A 23296-nucleotide genomic window follows, 5' to 3' on the forward strand; every position below is an offset into this window, starting at 1 on the left:
AATCTTTTGGAAATATCCCTATAAGTTCAGGAATAAGTTATTTTTAAAATATCAGCATCTTTAATGTCACTTGAAAGGGAAGGTCATATGGCTTCATTGGGCAGGTCACAACTTGTGAAATCTAATTATTTACCAGTATTTGAGTGCCTACTATGTACATTTTAATAGGGCCTTTTTCTATGTTGGTAGATTTAATTTATTTTTTAAATTACCTGTACTAAAATTTTGTTAAAGGATTTGTATCTATATTCATCATAGAATAGAATAGAATAGAATAGAATAGAATAGAATAGAATAGAATGCATCATCTGTAATTGTCTCTCTTTAATAATGATTTGCTGTCAGAGTAATGCTGGCTTCATTTCACAGAATGAGTTGAAAAGTATTTCTCTTTTATGTTCTTGAAGAGTTTGTGTATAATTAGTATTTCCTCAAATGTTTAGAAGAATTTATCAGATATGCAATCTGAAGCTGATGTTTTCTTTATAGGAAGGTTTTTAATTCCTGATCTATAACAGATACAGAATTATTTGAGTTTTCTGCTTAGTTGAATTTTGGTAGTTTGAATTTGTCAAAACATTTATCTAATTTGTTGAATTTTAGGCATGAGGTTCTAATAGTTCTATATTTTATTAATGTCAGCAGTATGATTTGTAATCATGTCTTTATTTCATTCCTAATATTGGTAATTTGGTCTTCTTTGGTTGATCAGTCTGGCTAGAGATACATCAATTCTATTGGTCATTTTTTTTTTTTAACGTTTATTTTTGAGAGACACAGAGCTTGAGTGGGGGAGGGGCAGACAGAGAGGGAGACACAGAGTGCGAAGCAGGCTCCAGGCTCTGAGCTGTCAGCACAGAGCCTGATGGTGGGCTCCAACTCATGAACTGTGAGATCATGACCTGAGCCAAAGTTGGACGCTTAACGGACTGAGCCACCCAGATGCCCCTATTGGTCTTTTCAAAAGATAAATAAGTAAACCTGTTTCAGGTTTTTTCTATTCTCTTTGATTTTTTTTCTTTTTTTTTCCTGCTTATTTAGTTTTTTTTTCTTTAGGTTTAATATGCTTTGTCTACTTTAAGTTATCAGATTAGATTGATTTTTTTCATTATATGAACATTTCTTTATAAAATCTCCCAAGTACTATTTTAGCAGCAGCATACAAATTTTGATATGTTGTATATTCATTATTGTTTAGTTTTAAATATTCTTTAAATGTCTCTTGTTAATTCTTCTGTAACCCAGGGATTCTTTAGAAGTGAATTGTTCAATTTTCAAGTGTTTGAGAGATGTTTTCCGATATTTTTGTTATTGATTTATAAAATATGGCCTGTCTTAGTAAATATTCTGTATGCAGCTGAAAAGAATATACACTGCAATTTTTTTTTTTTTTTCAAGCAAGGTCAAGTTAGCTGATAATTCATTTATTTTGCACCCCTATCAATCTTCTGTCTGCTGTTTTTTCAATCTGTTATTGGTTATAGATATACCTAGCATTTTTTTTGATGAGGTTACTTATATCATTAATAAATGTCTGTATTTCTGATAACATTCCTGGTAATATTTTTTTTTATAAATCCTATTTTATCTGGTATTAATACAGCCACTCCAACTTCCTTGTTAATTGGTACTTGCATTGTATATCTCTTGCCATTCTTTTACCTTTTTGTGTCTTTACATTTAAAATGGTTTCTTGTAGGGGCGCCTGGGTGGCGCAGTCGGTTAAGCGTCCGACTTCAGCCAGGTCACGATCTCGCGGTCCGTGAGTTCGAGCCCCGCGTCAGGCTCTGGGCTGATGGCTCAGAGCCTGGAGCCTGTTTCCGATTCTGTGTCTCCCTCTCTCTCTGCCCCTCCCCCGTTCATGCTCTGTCTCTCTCTGTCCCCCAAAAAATAAATAAACGTTGAAAAATAAAATGGTTTCTTGTAGACAGCATATAGATAGTTCTTGTGGTTTTTAATCCTGACAGTTTTTGTCTTACTTGAAGGGTTTAGACTATTTATATTTAATACAGTTTCAAATATGATTGAATTAAATCAATCTATTTTCTGTTTGTGCCATATGTTATTCTCCGCCACCCCCCCCCCCCATTTCATGCCTTCTTTTAGATTGACTTTTTTTTCCCTTTTTTACAATTTCCATTTATTTCAACTGTTGGCATATTAGTTATATGCGTCTTTGTTACTTTGCTTTAGTATCTGATCTGGTATTTACAGTACATATCATAACACAGTCTGCATTCAAATAATAGTATATCACTTCACATGTATTCTAAGAACCTTACATAGAACACTTTTATTCCACTTTTTGCAGTTATTGTCATACCTTTATACTTCTTCATATATTATAAATCTCACAATAATACATTGATATTATTTTTACTTTAAACTTTATTATTTTTTTAATGTTTATTATTTATTTTTGAGAGAGAGCACAAGTGGGGGAGGGGCAGAGAGAGAGGGAGACATAGAATGCGAAGGAGGCTCCAGGCTCTGAGCTGTCAGCACAGAGCCCAACATGGGGCCCAAACTCACAAACCATGAGATCATGACCTCAGTCAAAGTTGGACTCGTAACCAACTGAGCCACCCAGGAGTCCATGAACTTTATCTTTTTTAAGCTTTCCAGTTTGAACAAATTTTGGACTTATAAAACCAATACACAGGGTTCTCATATACCCCTTAACCCAGCTTCTTCTCTTGTTAACATTCTGCATAACCATTATATAGTGATAAAAACCAAGAAATTTACATTGGTACAATAATACTAAGCTACAAATTTTATTTTGATTTCCCAGTTTTTCCACTAATGTCCTTTTTCTATTCCAGAATCCTACATTACATTTAATAGATATCTGTAGTCAATTCCAACTTGTGACAGTTGGAAAGATTGAAAGTCATTCCTTTTCTTTCATGACACTGATGCTTTTCAAGAGTACTGCTCCGGACGTCTGGGTGGCTCATCCATTTAAGCATCTGACTTCAGCTCAGGTCATGATCTTGTGGTTTGTGGATTATAGCCCTGCATCAGGCTCTGTGCTAACAGCTCAGAGCCTGGACCCTGCTTCAGATTCTGTCTCCCTCTCTCTTCCTGCTCCTCCCCCATTTGAGCTCTGTCTCTATCTCTCAAAAATAAACATTTTTTAAAAATTAAAAAAAAAAGACTACTGATCAAGTATAATGTACTAGATCACTCTTTTTTTTTGTTTGGATTATGTTTTTGCATGACTAGTTTGAGGTTATGTGTTTTGGCAAGAAAACCACTGAGGTTATTGTGGTACCTTCCCCAGTGAATCATATTAAGAGATAGGATGTTGATATGTCTCATTGCTGGTGGTTTTGACCATGGTTATGGTGATTTCTGCTGTTCTTCTCCACTTCATTCATTCATTCACTCATGCATTCATTCATGTATTTATTAGTGTTTGTTTTGAGGGAGGGGAGGGGTAGAGTGAGAGAGGAGAGAATCTCAAGCAGCCAACATGAGGCTTGAACTCACCAACCAGATCATGACCTGAGCTGAAATCAAGAGTTGGACACTTAACCAACTGAGCCATCCAGGTGCCCCCAGGCACCCCTCCACTTTAAAGTTAATTATTTTTTCTTTTTAATTAATAATTACCCTGAGGAGTGCTGGTGTTAGTCTATGACAATATCTTGTTTTTCCTTCATCCTTTGCTCCTTAATTTTAGTATTCATTGGTGGATCTTGATCTTCCCTGAAACAATTATTACTGTATTCTAATGGTGATTTTTAAAAAATTTCCCTCATTTCCTTTGCATTAATTGAAATTCTATAATGAATAGCTGTCCCTTCTCTCCCTCACTTATTTATTTATTCCATTACTTAAATTATATCAGTCTGGATTCATTTATTCTCTTCAGTGGTTCCAGCCCAGTGTTGTTATTTTGTTGCTCAATTTGTTCTAGCTTTGGTTATTGTTGACTCTTTTAGGTTGGTTCCTGTACCTTTTGCCATACTATCATCCTTCTCAGTTATCTTGTAAAGAGATTAAAAGATGCAAAAAAAATATTTTTTTTTCAAAAAAAAAAAAAAAACCCTTTCATGATTACACATGAATTTACCATTTCTAGTACTTTCATTCTTTGTGTAGATCTGAATTTCTTTTTCCCAAGAACTTCCTTTAACATATATCGTAGTACAGTTATGTTCATAATGATTTCTCCAGGCTTTTGTTTGTCCTAAAGCCTTTGTTTTGCTTTTATTTTTGAAAGCTATTTTTCTTGGTATACAAATCTAGATTGACAGCTTTTCTTTTTTTCTATATTTTAAACATGTCTCTCATGTCTCTCTGGGTTTGTTTTGTTTTGTTTGCTTTTCTGGCTTGCCTAGTTTCGAGCAAGAGTTTTGCTGTTATTGTTTCTGTGTAGTCTTTTCCTCTATATTTAAAAATTTTCTTCTTTGTCCCTGGCTTCCAGCAGTTTGTTAATAATATGCCTTTGTTTGGTGTTTTTCATGTTTCTTCTGCTTGGAGTTTATGAGCTTCTTGGATCTGTGGGTTTATGGTTTTCATCAAAGGTAGAAAGATACAGGCCATTATTTTTTGAAATTTTCTTGGTTTTGGTCCCCTCTTTGCTTTTCTATTCTGTGGATCTCTAACTATGTGTATATTGAAACTCATTATGTTACCTTTCAGGTCATTGATGTTCTATTCATTTTTTATGTGTGTTTTAGAATGTTCCTGTTGCTATTTTTTTTTATTGCTCTATATGGTACCTTTTTTAGTGTCTAAATCTGTTACTAATCCCATACAAAAAAATTTTAATTTTAGATATTATATTTTTCTTGGCATTTAGTCTTGATATAACGTCTTTACTTCCTATAGTATTTCCCTTTTGGGGTTTTGTTTTCTGACCCCTGTAACTTGGCAGAATTGAAATTCCAGAATCTTATCCCCACTGCAGATGGTAGCTGTCAAAATCTCTGCTTGGCTCTTACAGCTTTCTAGCTATTGTTTTTCCCCTAAGCTCCTTTCAGTCCTTTCTCCCATAGGTGTACTTTTGGAGTCAGTCAGGAATTTGAGGGGTATGAATATGCAGACTTTGGGACTCCACTCTTCAAGGTTTTCTCCTTTCCAGGATATCCAACCTTGAATTCCAGCCACTGTTAATGATCCTAGACCTTGTCCTCTGGCTTCTCAGGCAGTAGGACTCTGGCTTTCTACTTGAGATTTATTTTCTGCTGGCAGATTTGTGAGTAACTTCATGGTAAAAGCCTTGCAAATGTGGATATTACCCAATGTAATTTCTTATGTAAGTTATCTACTGTTGCATAAGAAATTACTCTGAAGCATAGCTCTTAAAACAACACTCACTTCGAGTCCCGCATCAGACTCTGTGCTGGCAGCTCAGAGCCTGGAGCCTGTTTCAGATTCTGTGTCTCCCTCCCTCTGACCCTCCCCTGTTCATGCTCTGTCTCTCCCTGTCTCAAGAATAAATTAAAAAAAAAAAAAGTTAAAAAAAAATTAAAAAACCAAAACAACACTCACTACTATCTTACAGTTTCTCTGGTTCAGAATCAGGCATAGCTTAACTCTCACCCAAGGGGTAGTCAGGACTGAGGTGTCATCTGAAGGCATGTCTGGAAAAGGGTCCACATCTGAGCTCATGTGGTTATTTTCAGTATTCACTTAGCTAGCAGGTTATTGGACTAAGGGATTTCAGCTTTTCCTGGCTGTTGGCTAGAGACTGCCCTCAGTTCTTAGCCACAAGGATCTCTCCAGCAGGGCAACTTGCTTTATCAAAGGGTGTAAGCTGAGAAGGCAATAGAGTGCTAGCAAGATGAGAGCACAATCTTTTATAACTTAATCAGAGATGTGACATCATTGTTTTCATAGTCTATTCATTAGAAGCAAGTCACTAAGTTCAGCCCACACTCAAGGAAGGGGTAATTATGCAATGTATACAGTTACGCATGAGACAGGGCCATTGGGGCCATCTTAAAACTCTGCCTACCACAGTTCCCATTTTGCAAGAGTTGAATTCCTTCTAGTTTCTGCGTTTAGTCTCTCTGCATGCTTTTATATAGTGTTTTTTTAAAATAAAATAATTTATCCAGGACTCCACCATTACTGTTATCCTGAAGACCAATATTTGACTCTTTGCAGATACTAACCCCAACTCTCTCTTTGGAAGAAAAATGTTCTATCATGAGAACATTTTCTTCAGATCTGTATATATATATTTTTCCTAATTAACCAATAGATTGTTACCTAGATGTCTCACTGATAGATTCAGCATGGTCAAAATATAACTCCTCACCATACATCTCTTCCTTTTGGATTCTGTTTCTCTCTTAATTGCATCATTACTTTCTCTGTCAACTCAGGTTCAAGATCTTGGAATCTGAGGATTTTTCTTCCTGTTCTAGTTCTTGTCAAGGTGTGGTCTAATCACCAGACAGATTGCTGGCCAACCAATTTTTTTGTCACAAGTTAATAGCAGAAATTGAGAGTAAGCATTTAGAATCTTGTATAACAATTTGACATTGCTAGAACATCCAAGAACTCAATTTTGTAGTTTACAGAATATTAGTTCACAACCCTGGGAAAAAAACAAAAACCCAAACTAGTTATTCACTGCATATGATTTGAGAATCACTGTTCTTACCACATTCCTGTTGTTTTTTCCATGTCTCTTAGTTGCTTGTATACTGGGCCTATTTATTCCACTGCTATTGATTATTCAGTGTAGTCCTCATATTATTTCATGTAGGCTAACAGCAGTAGCTTCCTGATAGACTGTGCTTCCTAATTCTGCTTGTTCCAGTACATCTTTCAAATCTATGAGAAAATAGACTTTTATTTATTTACTTATTTAGAAAATGTTAGTGGGGGAGGGACAGAGGTGGGGTGGAGAGAGAGAATCTTAAGCAGACACCACACCCAGTGCAGAGCTGGATATGGGGCTCAGTCTCATGAGTGTGAGATCATGACCTGAGCTGAAATCAAGAGTTAGTTGCTTAAATGACTGAGCCACCCAGGCACCCTGAGAAAATAGACTTTAGAACAACATCCTGCATATCATGCTTATTCAAAAACTTTAAATTGTACTTTATTACCTGAGCAAAAAGGTCTATATTCTTTAGTTTTATATTTAAGACTCCAGATCTCTTTTGTTCTGTTCCTGTTTTCCTTATTTCTCCTCACCTGTCCTGTGTTTCTGTTCACATATGCACATGGTTCCTCCTTGCTGTCCGTTACACTCTCATTTCTAACTTTCTTTCCTTGCTTTACTTTGGTTTACAACAGTTATCACTTCCGATTACTTTATTTCCTTATTTTCTGATTTCTTTTTTTTTTTTAATATAATTTATTGTCCAGTTGGCTAACATATAGTGTGCTCTTGGTTTTTGGGGTAGATTCCCGTGCTTCATCACTTATGAACAACAGTGCTCATCCCAACAAGTGCCTTCCTCAATGTCCATCACCCACTTTCCCCTCTCCCCCACTCCCCCATCAACCCTCAGTTCTCTGTATTTAAGTATCTCTTATGGTTTACCTCCTTCCCTCTCTGTATCTATTTTTTCCCCTTCCCTCCCTACCATGGTCTTCTGTTAAGTTTCTCAAGATCTGCATATGAGTGAAAACATGGTTATCTGACCTCTTACTGACTTTTTTCACTCAGCATAATACCTTCCAGTTCCATCCATGTTGCTGCAGATGGCATGATTTCATTCTTTCTCATTGCCAAGTAGTATTCCATTGTATGTATAAACCACATCTTCTTTGTCCATGCATCAGTTGATGGATGTTTATGCTCTTTCTATAATTTGGCTATTGTTGGAAGCACTGCTATAAACATTGGGGTAAATGTGCCCCTATGAATCAGCACTCCTGTATCCCGTGGATAAATTCCTAGTAGTGCTATTTGCTGGGTCGTAGGGTAGTTCTATTTTTAATTTTTTGAGGAACCTCCACACTGTTTTCCAGAGTGGTTGCATCGGTTTGCCTTCTCACCAACAGTGCAAGAGGGTTCCCATTTCTCCACATCCTCACCAACATCTGTTGTTTCCTGAGTTGTTCATTTTAGCCACTCTGGCTGGTGTGAGGTGGTATCTCAGTGTGGTTTTAATTTGTATTTCCCTGATTTTGAATGATGTGGAGCATCTTTTCATGTGTCTGTTGGCCATCTGGATGTCTTCTTTGGAAAAGTGTTTATTCATGTCTTCTGCCCATTTCTTTACTGGATTATTTGTTTTTCAGATGTTGAGTTTGGTAAGTTCTTTATAGATTTTGGATACTAACCCTTTATCTGATACGTCTGTCGGTTGCCTTTTAGTGCCTTTGCAGTGCAGAAGGTTTTTATCTTGATAAGGTCCCGATAGTTCATTTTTGCTTCTAATTCCCTTGCCTTTGGAGATGTGTCGAGCAAGAAGATGGCTGCGGCTGAAGTCAAAGAGGTTGTTGCCTGCTTTCTCCTCTAGGGTTTTGATGGTTTTCTGTCTCACATTTAGGTCTTTCATCCATTTTGAGTTTATTTTTGTGTATGGTGTAAGAAAGTGGTCTAGTTTCATTCTTCTGCATATTTGCTGTCCAGTTCTCCCAGCACCATTTGCTAAAGAGACTGTCATTTTTTCCGTTGGATGCTCTTTCCTGCTTTGTCAAAGATTAGTTGGCCATACATTTGTGGGTCCAGTTCTGGGTTCTCTATTTTATTCCATTTGTCTGTGTGTCTGTTTTTGTGCCAATACCATACTGTCTTGATGATTACAGGTTTGTAGTAGAGGCTAAAGACTGGGATTGTGATGCCTTCCTGCTTTGGTTTTCTTCTTCAGTATTACTTGGGCTATTCAGGGTCTTTTGTGGTTCTCTACAAATTTTAGGATTGTTCTAGCTTTGAGAAGAATGCTGATGCAATTTTGATTGGGATTGCATTGAATGTGTAGATTGCTTTTACATCTTTGGTTAGGTTTATTCCTAGGTATTTTATGTTTCTTGGTGCAATTGTAAATGGGATCAGTTTCTTCATTTCTCTTCCTGTTGCTTCATTATTGGTGTATAAAGATGCAACCGATTTCTGTACATTGATTTTATACCCTGTGATGGCTGAATTCACGTATCAGTTCTAGCAGTCTTTTGGTGGAATCTTTCAGGTTTTCCATGTAGGGTGTCATGTCGTCTGCAAAAAGTGAAAGTTTGACTTTTTCTTTGCCAATTTTGATGCCTTTTTTTTCATCTTGTTGTCTGACTGCTGATGGTAGGACTTCCAACACTATGTGAAACAACAGTGGTGATAGTGGACATCCCTGTCGTGTTCCTGATCTCAGAGGGAAAGCTCTCAGTTTTTCCCCATTGAGGATGGTGTTAGCATAGATGGCTTTTATGATGTTTAAGTATGTTCCATCTATCCTAACTTTCTTGAGGGTTTTTATTTAAGAAAGGATGCTATATTTTGTCAAATGCATTTTCTGCACCTATTGACAGGATCATAAGATTCTTATCCTTTCTTTTATTAATGTGACGTAACACATTGATTGATTTGCAAATATTGAACCAGCCCAGCAGCTCAGGGAATGAATCCCACTTGGTCATGGTGAATAATTCTTTTTATATGCTGTTGAATTCGATTTGCTAGTATCTTGTTGAGAGCTTTTTTTTTTTTTAATATTTTTTTAATGTTTGTTTATTTTTGAGACAGAGAGAGACAGAGCATGAATGGGGGCGTGTCAGAGGGAGACGCAGCATCTGAAGCAGGCTCCAGGCTCTGAGCTGTGAGCACAGAGCCCGATGCAGGGCTCGAACTCACAGACCGTGAAATCATGACCTGAGCCAAAGTCGGAAGCTCAACCGACTGAGCCACCCAGGCGCCCCTCTCGTTGAGAGTTTATGCATCCATGTTCATCAGGGGTATTGGCCTATAATCCTCCTTTTTTTGTAGGGTCTCTGTCTGGTTTGGGAATCCAGGTAATGTTGGATTCATAGAATGAGTCTGGAAGTTTTCCTTCCATTTCTGTTTTTTGGAGCAGCTTGAGAAGGATAGATATTAACTCTCCTTTAAATGTCTGGTAGAATTCCCCAGGGAAGCCATCTGGCTCAGGGCTCTTATTTGTTGGACGAGTTTTGATAACTGATTCAATTTCTTCACTAGTTATGGGTCTGTTCAACTTTTCTATTTCTTCCCCTTTGAATTTTGGTAGTAGGTGGGTATCTAGGAATTTGTCCATTTCTTCCAGGTTGTCCGGTTTGTTGGCATACAATTTTTCATAATATTCCCTGATAATTGCTTGTATTTCTGAGGGATTGGTTGTAATAATTCCATTTTCATTCATGATTTTATCTATTTGGGTCCTCTCATTTTTGAGAAGCCTGGCTAGGGGTTTATTAATTTTTTTTATTTTTCCAAAAACCAACTCTTAGTTTCATTGATATACTGTTTTGGATTCTATATTGTTTATTTCTGCTCTGATCTTTATTATTTCTCTTCTTTTGCTAGCTTTGGGGTTTCTTTGTTATTCTGCTTCTAGTTCCTTTAGGTGTGCTTTTAGATTTTGTATTTGGGAATTTTCTTATTTCTTGAGATAGGCCTGGATTGCAGTGTATTTTCCTCTTAGGACTGCCTTTGCTGCATCCCAAAGGGTTTGGATTGTTGTGTTTCCATTTTCATTTTGTTTCCATATATTTTTTAATTTTTTCTTTAATCGCCTGGTTGACCCATTCATTCTTTAGTAGGATGTTCTTTAACCTCCATGCATTTGGAGGTTTTCCAAACTTTTTCCTGTGGTTGATTTCAAGTTTCATAGATTTATGATCTGAAAGTGTGCATGGTATGATTTCAATTCTTTTATATTTATTGAGGGCTCTTTTGTGACCCAGTATATGATCTGTCTTGGAGATTGTTCCATTTGTACTTGAGAAGAATGTGTATTCTGCCTGAGGATGAAAAGTTCTAAATATATCTGTCAAGTCCATCTGGTCCAGTGTATCATTCAGGGACATTGTTTATTGATTTTCTGTCTAGATCATTTGTCCTTTGCTGTAAGTGGACATTACCCTGCAATTACCCCCGCAATTACCACATTCTTACCAATAAGATTGCTTATGTTTGTGATTTATTTTATATATTTGCGTGCTCTTGAATTCGGTGTGTACACATTTATAATTGTTAGCTCTTGATGGATAGACCCTGTAATTATGATATAATGTCCTTCTTCATCTCTTGTTACAGCCTTTAGTTTAAAATCTAGTTTGTCTGATATAAGTATGGCTACTCCAGCTTTCTTTTGACTTGTGGTAGCATAATAGATGGTTCTCCATCCCCTCACTTTCAATCTGAAGGTGTCCTCAGGTCTAAAATGGGTCTCTTGTAGACAGCAAATAGATGGGTCTTGTTTGTTTGTTTGTTTGTTTTTAATCCATTCTGATACCCTGTCTCTTTTGATTGAAGCATTTAGTCCATTTACATTCAGTGTTATTATTGAAAGATGGATTTAGAGTCATTGTGATATCTGTAGGTTTCATGTTTCTAGTGATGTATCTGGTCCTTTGTGGTCCTTGTAACATTCCACTGACAGAGTCCCCCTTAGGATCTCTTGTAGGGCTGGTTTAGTGGTGATGAATTCCTTCAGTTTTTGTTTGGGAAAACCTGGTCTCTCCTTCTATTCTGAATGACAGGCTTGCTGGATAAAGGATTCTTGGTTGCATATTTTTCCTGTTCATCACATTGAAAATTTCCTGTCACTCCTTTCTGGTCTGCCAAGTTTCAGTAGATAGGTCTGTTACTACCCTTAGGTGTCTACCCTTGTAGGTTAAGGCCCATTTATCCTTAGCTGCTTTCAGAATTCTCTCTTTATCTTTGTATTTTGCCAGTTTCATATATGTCCTGCAGAAGATCGATTCCAGTTACGTCTGAAGGGAGTTCTCTGTGCCTCCTGGATTTCAATGTCTGTTTCCTTCCCCAGATTGGGGAAGTTCTCAGCTATGATGTGTTCAAGCACACTTTCAACCCTCTGTCTCTCTCTCCTTTTTCTGGATCTCCTATGATATGGATATTGTTCAGTTTTCATTGAACCACTTAGTTCTCTAATTCTTGCCTTGTGGTCCAGAATTTTTTTATCTCTTTTTCTCAGCTTCATCTTTTCCATAATTTTATCTTCTGTTTCACTTGATCTCCCCTCTGCCTCTTAAATTCTCACTGTCACTGCCTCTAGTTTATTTTGCACCTCATTTATAGCATTTTTAAATTCATCACGACTTTTTTAGTTCCTTGATCTCTGCAGCAATAGATTCTCTGCTGTCTTCTATGCTTTTTTGAAGTTTAGTGATTAATTTTAGGACTATTATTCTAAATTCTTGTTCAATTATATTGTTTATATCTGTTTTGATCCATTCTTTAGCTGTCATTTCTTCCTTGAATTTCTCTTGAGAATTTTTCCGTTTCGTCATTTTCGCTAGTTTTTTTTTTTGCCTCTTACGTGTATTAAAAGCTTGTTATATGCCCTGCACCTGTGAGCACTACTATATTAAAGAGGAGTCATACACTGTCCAGAGCCTGGCCCTTTAGGAGGTGTGTTTTGGAGAGTGTTACTTGCCCTTTGTTGTTGTGACTTGGGTTACTTTATCTCCCTACTCGTAATGATGTTTTGGATCTTCCACCAGGTATGCTTTGATTTGTTTTTTGAAGTAGCTCTTCGTCCTGTCAGGTTTTCCCAGTGGGTCCCTGGAAGCATCTCTGTCACTTTGCCGCCTCAGCTCTTGGAGTTCAAAGTCCTTTGGCCTCAACACTGGTTTCTTTGTTTGAGAGATGAGGGAACTTTGGATCCCCCTACTTCTCTGCCATGTTAGTGCCTCCTTGTTTTCTGATTTCTCTCCCTTCGTGCATAGTAGAATATAAGCTCCTTGAGAATAGACTTTGTTCACTGCTTAATTTCCAGTAGGTACACTATAAATTTTTCTTAAATGAATAAGTAAATGAGATGGTCATCCTAAAAGTAAAGAATTTTGACCATGAAAGGCCTTGAAGATCTACAAGAATGGTTTTTTAATGGTGAGATTTCACAAGCAGAGCCCTCACTGGCCTACGTCAAATCACACATTGTCTCCTACTACTTTTAAGTTTCATGAGAACAAGTATTTAATGTCTTATAGTCTCTCTGTATATTTAGTGCTTAGTATTGTGCCTGGTAAAAAGGATACACATGTGCCTGGTAAAGAGTTTTTTTCTGACTGATTGAATTAATGCTCTTAGAGCAATAATTTATCTTCTGTTATGTTTTATGGACATAGTTTATTCAAATGTTTGTATGATAATGTTTTTTTGTTACTGGTTAAACCCAACACATTTAGTTTTATCACCTAATCACATAATTTGTTAAACTTCTACTATGAACAAAGCCATGCATAAAATATTTTTAACAATAATTATTAAAGATCAAAAATCTTTCTAAAATAAGAAACTTAGAAAAATTCCCAATAATCCTCAAGAAGTTGGTATTTAACTGCATTTTAACAACTTGGCAATCTCCAGAAGAGGGGAAAAAAACTTTCCTCCTCCTAAAAATCACCTTTCTGTTGTTTGATGAACATTAGTTTTACATTCCAACTATCTGACTTCTGGTTTTCAGGTACCATGTGTCCTGCTGCTTTTTGCATGTGGAACCACTACCTTTCTGTATTACAAAATGAAAGTGGATTGAATATATTAGAGTAACCTGGGGGACAATATTGCTTACAGAAATAGTGGGAAGAATCTCCCAACAAGAGTCTAGACAGTGTCGTCACCTTTGAGAAAGAATATGTCCAGCATGCTCCATTGTCTGGATGTAGGATAATATATAATATCATGCTTAAAAAGTCTTAGATATAGTGTGCAACCTTTGCCTCCTCTAAAGATAAGATGAAAGGAAAATAATTTTTTCAGAATGGAATTAATTTAAATTTTTAACTAAAAATGTTGAAGATTATTCATCTAAATACAAATTGAAGAAATGTTTTTTTCTGTTTCTCTGCCAGGTTTGGATTAAAGCATGTCCAAAGCAGGAGCTTGGGCCAGAGTGGGGGTTGTTTTGTTTTGTTTACTTTTTATTGATATATCATAAATGTACAACTGAAGATTGTTTGCCAACTGTGTAATATTAGCGTCCAAGTTAAAAAATAGAGCATCAAGACCACTCAGGAGACTCCTTTCAGTCACTATTCATTCCCATCAAGTAAACTTAGTATCCTGACTTCTACAGTCAAACATTAATTTTCCTTGTTTTTATATAAATGGAACCATAATCTCTGTATGTTTTTGTGTTTGAGTTCTTGGCATTATTCATCATAATTGATGTATGTAGTTAGAGGTAGTTTAGTCTCATTATTGCATATTATCCCATAGTGTGAATATGCCACAATTTATCCATTCTGTTATTTGGTATTGTAATTTGGGGCTAATACAGATAGTGCTACTGTGTTATTGTGATAAAAGTCTACTGGTAAATATATGGATTCATTTCTATTGAATGTATCCCTAGCAAAGGAATTGTTGAGCCCATGATTTTTTTTTTTCTTTTTGCCTCCCTAGTTTCCTCATATTATTTCTTTTTGGGGGCATTATCTGTAGTTTCTGACCATCTTTTAAAATCTAGCTTTCCCCAATCCACCCAGCCAGAATCTTGTTTCTTGATTTACCCATCACTTTGTATTTATGTATTTACCTCCTATTTGATGCCTACAACATTCTACTTATTATTGTATTTGTAGGTCTTAATTTTCCAGAATAAATTTTGTTTTTTTGGGGCAAACATTATCACATTATTACTGCTTTTCCATAGGGCTACTTTATGTCCTGTAAAGCTATACTTTCAAAAGACAACCACAATCTCTACGTACCTATTAGAATGATTAAAATCCAAAACACTGACTCCACCAAATACAGATGCAGTCTTTTTTCTTACTGGTGAGAATGCACAATGGTATAGACCCTTAGCAGACAGTGGCATATTCTTTCAAAGCTATACATAGTCTTACCATCACAGTCTATCAGTCATGCTCCTAGTTATTTACCCAAATGAGTTGAAAACTTCTGTCCATACAAAAAGTTGCACACAAAATATTTTTAGTGGTTTTATTCATAATTGTTAAAAATAGGAAGCAACCAAGATATCCTTCAATAAATGAAGGATAAACTGTGATATAGCCATACAATGGAGTATTGTTCAGTGATAAATGAACTATCAAGCCACACAGAAAGACATAAAGGGACCTTAAATGCATATTGCTAAATGAAACAAGCCAGTCTAAAAAATTTTACATCATTTATGATTCCAACTATATGTAACACTCTAGAAAAGGAAAAAGGAAAAGATCAGTGGTTGCCAGGGGCTCTGGGGGAGAGGGAAAGTGGGGTGAATAACTAGGTGAAGCAGGGGATTTTTAGGGCAGTTAAACTATTCTATACGATATTTGTAATGATGGATACATGATATTTTGTATTTATCAAGGCCCATAGAACTGGACAACCCAAAGAGTGAATGCTGATGTAAAATATGAACTTTCAGTTAGAAATAACATATCAGTGTTGATCTATCAGCTGCAACATGTGTACCACCTAATAATGGAAGATGTTAATAGGGGAAATTGTGGGGAAGAGGCTATATGGGAACTGTCTGTACTTGCTGTGCAATTTTTCTGTAAACTGCTATAAAAACAGCAACAACAAAAAACACTCTTATTACCATTACCACTATCTCCTTAGTCAAAGCTGAAATCCTTACCTTAGCCTACAAGACCTTAAATGAATCTGACTGAGATCTACTTCATCTCCTACCACCTGATTTCCTTAATCATGATTCCAGCCACATTGGCCTTCTGTTGTGTTTTGAACTACTCTCTTGCCTCAGAGTCTTTGTGCTTGCTCTTCACTCAGCCTGGAAAATTATTCCACCAGATAGTCTCATTGTTTCTTCCCTCTCCCATTATTTTAGGTCTGTTTTCAAATGCTACTTCATCGAAGGGCACCTGGGTGACTTAGTCGATTGAGCGTCTGACTTTGGCTCAGGTCATGATCTCACGGTTCATGAGTTCTAGCCCCACATCAGGCTCTGTGCTGACAGAGCCTGGAGCCTGCTTCCAATTCTGTCTCCCTCTCTCTATGCTCCTCCCTGCTCACACCCTGTCTCTCTCTCAATAAAGAAAGGAAAAATATTTTTTAAAAAGTGCTACTTCATCGGGGTTTCTTTCCCTTTTATTTATTGTCAGCATCTACAATCTCCTTCCCCCATCATACTCTTCTGCTTTTATCTGGCTTTATTTTCTTTTATAGCTCTTAATACTTCCTCACCTTGGTCATATGTTAGTTTATTTTTTCCTAATTAAAATATAAGTTCTGTGAAGGCAAGCATTTTATCTTTTTTTCTCTTACCGTATCCTAGCACATGGTAGATGCTTAATAAACATTTGTAGAATGGATGACTGAATGAAGTCGTGTTCTCTCTGTAGGCATATGTGTGGGAAATCAAATTTAAAATCAAAAGATTGCTTACTAAGTGTGGAATATGAGTCCTAAGATGCATAATATTAATGGCTGACGTTAGCAGTACAATAGGGTGATCCATTTGTTTTCACTGAAGGATGCATCTGCTCCACAGACAGGAAGCTTCTATTTGGGGTCAGAAAGTGCTCTTCCATGAATAGTGGAGGAGAGACTGCTAGTGTTTCCCTCTTGAATCTCCCCCTTTTTTTCTTCTTGGAATTAAAAAATACAAAAAACAAAAATTGCAAAATACAAATGTATGAAGTAGAAAATAAAAACCACTCTTAAACCCCATCAGAAGCAAGTCACTATTAACACCTTGGTTATTGTCCTTGAAAACCATCTAGAATGGACTTATATTTTGTTTTGTTTTTTATTGTATTTGTTTCATATGTGGTGAAACATGTTTACTGTGTAGCTGGACAGAGTATAGAAATAGCAAATAGTGCTATAGCAAATTATTTCATGAAGTGCTTAGATATTTAATATGTAAATATCTTGCGAATTGTAACCTAGGCTCTTACCCTGGCACAGTGTTGCCAACTACAGAATTTATCATATATTCACAATTTTCAGAGGTTTCTAACTGTTTGAATATGAACAAGAGAAGCTTGGGAAGTTATGAGTATTACTCTAAAGAAGAGCAATCTTAAACTGTCCCACCACCACCACTAAGAAGGTTTTGTTGATTGCATTAAATAGGACATTTTGGATTCATTTTGAAAATATTTCAGATTTTCATGGAAACTATATATAAATGATAAACTTCCCTGAAGTTTACTAGATCTTTTTCTTTGGACTGAAGAAAATTTTAAGTTCTTCATGAGTCTTAAAATTTATACATGGATTTTGGGGAAAGTCTAAAATAATTTTCACATTTAATCCACAATACTATATATAACTATACTTAACTATATAATATATATAATATACACTAATATAATGTATATAATAGAGTGTACAATACAATATTTCAGGGACTAACAGACCAGATTTTTAAATCATGTTATTTTTTTGTGTGTTGTTAAAATTAAATCACATTTCCTGAGTTTTAATCATTTTCAAAATATTTAGAGATTACTAGATTGTGAGAAAGAAGTATGTGTTACTAGGTGACACTCTTTCCTAATATGTCAGTATTACCATGATTTCCTGACTTTGCAGAGTTTTGTAGTGCTGGAGGATAACTTTCTGGAGAGAATATGTGTTCAAAATAGTCCAGTTGCCATGTGGTGATTTACACAAATCAAAAGGGTTTAACTTAATTTGAGTCCAGGTGATTATATTCTGCTTTTTAAAAACACTTTTTAGTTTTAATATTAGATAGTCATATGCAAACTTCTGTCCTAAAATGTTAGTAACTGATCTATGTTCAGAGGTTATCAAACTGGCATTCTGAATACTGAAAAAGGTCCACAAATGTGTTTAGTAAGACAGTGTTCTGTTTTAACCTAAGAATTAGTTAGCATTTAAGCATTAAAAGATTTTACATGAAAATCTAGGTTTCCAGCTTCTTTTGAAAAGTGTGAAAATTGGATAGTATTGAATTTTATCATTCCATCGTATTCGTGATTCTCAACTGAGGGCAATTTTGTTAATGTTACAACAGAGGACATTTGTTAATGTCTAGAGACAATTTTGATTGTTACAGCTTGGTTGGTGGGTGCTATTTGCATTTAATGGGTAAAGGCTAGGGGTGCTGCTTATACATAAGACAGCCTCCTATAGCAATGAATTATCCAGTCCAAAATGTCATAGTACTGAAGTTGAGGAGTCCCGCAGTATATTGGTAACTAAGTTGAATCACCCCTGTTCCATATGGGTTAAAGTTAAAGAAAGTCTTCCATCTTGCTTTATTTACTTGCCTCAACTCACTTTTGGAGTATCTTCCTTTAGGGTAGTAGAAGTTATTTTAATGGAAACTGAATTTCAAGTATCATTTATTACAAAAGATGATGGCAAATATAAAAAAAATGTTTTTATTACTTCTGGCTTGAAGAGTATTAGAGCCCAAATTTTACCTTCCCCAGTTATCTTCATTCATTCTTTAAGTTAACGTGATGCTATAATACATACACACACACACACACACACACACACACACACACACACACACAATACTAGATATAGAGGAGATAAGCAGGTATGTACACTTTAAGGATTATGTTTTGGAGAGTTGCTCCATTTGCCATTATGTAATGCTTTCTATATCCCTGATAATTTTCCTTACTTTGAAGTCAACTTTGTCTGAATTTATTGTAGCTACTCCCACTTTCGTTTGATTAACATTAACTTTGTATTTCTCTATCCCATTACTTTTAATCTACCGGTGTCTGTATTTAAAGTGGCTTTTTTGAAGACAACATGCAGTTGGGGTTTTTTTAATGTTTTTGTTTTTGAGAGAGAGAGAGCGAGCGAGCACGAGTGGGGGAGGGGCAGAGAGAAAGGGAAACCCAGAATCTGAAGCAGGCTCCATCCAGGCTCTGAGCTGTCAGCACAGAGCCCGATGCAGGGCTTGAACTCGTGGACCCTGAGATCATGTCCTGAGCTGAAGTTGGACGAACACTTAACTGAGCTACCCAGGTGCCCCTGGGTTTTTTTGTTTTTTTTTTAAATGTTTGTTTATTTTGAAAGAGAGAGTGCATGCGCACATGAGCAGTAGAGGAGCTGAGAGAATCCCAAGCAGGCTCCACACTGTCACCCCAGAGCCTGAAGAGGGACTCGATCTCAGAAACCCAAACTGTGAGATCGTGACAGGAGTCGAAATCAAGAGTCAGATGCTTAACTAACTGAGCCCCTCTGACAGTCTCTTTTATTTCGTATATTTATTACATATAAAATGTTTATTGGTTCTATTGGATTAATATAAACTATATTGGTAACTTTTCTATTAGCTAAACTTGTTCTTTCATCATCTTTTGCATTATTTGGTTTTAATTGAGGATTTTATATTACTCCATTTTCTCTCTTCTTAGTGTATTGTTTATACTTCTTTTAATTTTTAGATGTAAGAGTGAGTGTTTTGTCCTAGAGTCTGCAGTATGAATTTACAGCTAATATTAGTCAACTTTCAAATAACACTATACCACTTCATGGGTAGTGTGGTTACCTTATAACAGAATGTAGCCAATTCCTCCCTTCTGTCCCTTATAACACTGCTGTCATTCGTTTCATTTATCCTTAATCTACAATCATCTAATATATTGTTGCTATTATTACTTTGAACAAGCCTGTTATCTGTTAGGTCATGCACTTCTTTCATATAGATCCAAATTACCATCCTATATAATTTTCTTCTTTTTGAAGAACTTCTTTTAGTATTTCTTGCAAGACAGGTCTACTGGCGACAAACTTCGTCAATTTTTGTTTGACAAAGTCTTTATTTCTCTTTTACTTTTGAAGGATACTTTCACTGGATACAGACTTTTAGGTTGATGGTTTTTTTCTTTCAAGACTAAATATTTCATTTCTTTCTTTCTTTTTTTTTTTTTGCTTAAGTGGTATTCTGAAGAGAAGTCTAGTACAGTTCTTACCCTTGTTCCTCTAAAAGTAAGGTGCTTTTATCCTGTAGCTTCTTCCAAAATTTTCTTTGTGTCTTGGATTTTCTACAATTTGATTATACAGTGCTTGGGTAAGAACAGGAGGGGATTTTTCTTCTGTCTTCATCCTGAGAAACCTGAGTGGTAAAGCACAAGGGTCCAGTTTCTCCATCTCCTTGCCAACATTTGTTATTTTCTGTTTTTTGATTATAGCCATTCTATTTATTTATTTATTTATTTATTTATTTATCTATCTATCTATCTATTTATTTATTTATTATGTTTTTAATGTTTATTTTTGAGAGAGAGAGACAGAGTGTGAGCAGGGTAGGGGCAGAGAGAGAGGGAGACACAGAATCTAAAGCAAGCTCTAGGTTCCAAGTTGTCAGCACAGCCCGACGCGAGGCTTGAACTCACAAGCCATGAGATCGTGACCTGAGCTAAAGTCGGACACTTAACCGACTGAGCCACCCAGGTGCCCCTCAATTATAGCCATTCTAATGGATGTGAGGTGGTATCTCACTGTACCTTTGATATTGAGCATATTCGTATATTTAGTGGCCATTTGTAGATTTTTTTGGACAAATGTCTATTAAAGTTCTTTGACCATTTATGAATCGGGGTTTTTGTTGTTGTTGAGTTGTAAGAGTTCTTTATATGTTCTAGATATTAATCCTTTAGCAGATAACATGATTTGCAGATATTTTTTCCCATTTTGTGGGTTGCCTTTTCACTCTCGATAGTATCCTTTAATGGAACATATGTTTTTAATTTTGATGAAATTCAGTTTATCCATTTTCTCTTTTGTTGCCTGTATTTATAACAATGTGGCTTAGTAATCCCAGACCCAATTTTGAGAGTTTTGTGCACTTTATTTGCTCATCTTACTTTTTCAGTATTTCCAGCTTCTGCTTTTAGAACAAAAGGGAAATCATGAGGGAACCAATGTAGCTGTTAGTTCAAAAACTTTATGTTCAAATGTGCAACATTCTTTGTTGCAGAATAACACTAAGAATAATTTAAATTGCCAGTACAGCCCTTTCAACCAGAATGAGGAAAAATATACCTTATTTTCTAACCTTTTGCAGTACTCTTAAATCTAGAGTCAGTTTATAAATCTCATTTTGTTCATTTTTTTTTTTTTTTTAATATTTGTTTATTTTTGGGAGAGAGACAGAGTGTGAACAGGGGAGGAGCAGAGAGAGAGGGAGACATAGAATCTGAAGCAGCCTCCGGGCTCTGAGCTGTCAGCACAGAGCCTGACACGGGGCTCGAATTCACAAACTGCAAGAGGTCACGACCTGAGCCGAAGTCCAACGTTTAACTGACTGAGCCACTCAGGCGCCCCTCACTTTGTACATTTCTGTGACATCAGAATGTATGCCTATTTGAAAGCATATATATTTTGAGATAGAAGGTGACCTGACCATCAAATTGAACTCAAGATGAATTTGATATTTTGTGTTGAATTTGGTTAAAAAATTGGTGAGCTCTGTTTAAAGTATGGAATTTACAAACATAAATGTGGTTGAATTGGTTACTTGAATCTATGTGTATAATATTGGTGGTTATTTATATTGATTGGTAGTCATTTATAATCAACATTTTAACTTTATTAGATGTCATTTTCTCTTTTTTATCATTATTGAGGTATAATTGACAGATAACATTACAGTAGTTCCAGGTGTACAACATAATGATTTAACATTTGTAAACTGTCATTTTCTAACAGTTTCAGATCTTGTATTTGTTACCTTTTCAGAAAGTATAATTATGATAAAAAACATGAAGTTTTCTTTCAGTTTTATTTAATATATTCATTAATAATTCTTGTTAAATTTTTATGTATGTCAATTTTACAGGTGAATTATGTAACCTCATTACGCTGGATGTAGCTCACAATCAACTTGAACACCTCCCAAAGGAGATTGGAAACTGCACACAGATAACCAACCTTGACTTGCAGCACAATGAACTGCTAGACCTCCCAGATACTATAGGTATGAATGGAGAGAGAAGATACTGATAGTCATTTGTAACTACTTGGACATTAAAAAGACTATTTTTGATCCATTTCTATAAGAAAAGTTAAAAGATTAAAATTCACCATTAAAGTAGTAAAACTTCTAAAAGAGTATTTTAAAAGTGGTTTTTATTTCCATTTCTTGGTGAAGAAAATAATTAGGTTTTAGGAAAGGAGTTCAATTAGACCATAAAAAAGAATGTTGAATATTGGATATTGAATATATGTTTTGTAACTGCTTAAATTGCAGAATGAGTGCATTTTTTGTTTTTGCTTATTTCAGAATGTTGCATGCTATTATATAGGGTGTGGTCCCTTTGCTAAAGCAAACCACACTGAAAAATAAAACCACTACTGTTTAGTTTTTAAAATCTTGGCCAACATAGCTTAAAGTTTGTTCATCTCTGCTATTGAAGGGACTAAGATAAGAGATGTCTTGACGTACAAAATGTGTTTCAAAGACCTAACCACAGCCTCCAAAGTTGGAAGTGCTTGTTGTGATATGTTTTATATTTATAGAATCATGTTTATCTTTCTAAATGCCCATATAGTTGTACAAACCAGTAAAAGAAATTTTAAAAAGTTTGAACACCTTTTCAGTTTTTGGTTTGTTATAAGGATACTATAATGTTTATTTAGGAAACTTATACCTGTACTTAATTTTTATAATTTCTATAATGAATATTTCTGTGGTTCTGTTACTAAATCATAAGAGGCCTGTGATGGTGATATCTTTCTCCAGAAAGATTTCGTTTGTTTCTGTCAGGTACCTAAGGGACCTCTTGAATGCTTCTGTGTTCTAAGGTTTGAGATTTTTCTGGTCCCTGGTCATTCAAAAGTAGCGTGTAGACTAATTGGAGGGCTGTTTTACTTCGGTTTACTCTTAGTGCTAAGGTACAGCCCTTAGCTGTTGACATTGATTTCTGGACTCTCCACCCTTGGCTGGCTGTAGATTTTGACTCTTGGCAGAAACATGCCCAATTAGCTGAATCTTCTAGTTAGAGAAGCACTCTTAGGACAAAATTTTCTCCATTATTTTGCTTATTTCTTAAGAATTTCTGCTTATTCTCTGTCTAGTTTCAGTTTTTGGGTTCTCACCTGATTTCTGCCCTGGTTATTAGTCATTATCTTGTTAGCTCTGTGACTTTTGTTTTGGAAGAGTTTTAAATTTTTTTCAGTGGAAGGGTTTGTCTGAATTACCTAGTCTACTGTTAACTTGAAACAGAAGCAGTCATTAAAAAATTTTTAAATAAGTTATATTAAATT

At 35.7% G+C, this 23296-nt stretch overlaps 1 protein-coding gene across 6 annotated transcripts in view; it reads left to right on the forward strand.

Annotated features, from left to right (window-relative positions):
• SHOC2 (SHOC2 leucine rich repeat scaffold protein) overlaps positions 1 to 23296 on the forward strand; it is a 110033-nt gene that overhangs the window by 57528 nt on the left and 29209 nt on the right. For all 6 annotated transcript variants that reach the window (XM_045438884.1, XM_045438885.1, XM_045438883.1 and 3 more), the window contains one exon: positions 21870 to 22007. In XM_045438884.1, the coding sequence (XP_045294840.1) occupies positions 21870 to 22007 (138 nt within the window). The remainder of the gene's footprint in view (positions 1 to 21869; positions 22008 to 23296) is intronic.

The sequence above is a fragment of the Leopardus geoffroyi genome, chromosome D2 (genome assembly GCF_018350155.1).
Source record: "Leopardus geoffroyi isolate Oge1 chromosome D2, O.geoffroyi_Oge1_pat1.0, whole genome shotgun sequence".
Classification (NCBI taxonomy): Eukaryota; Metazoa; Chordata; class Mammalia; order Carnivora; family Felidae; genus Leopardus; species Leopardus geoffroyi.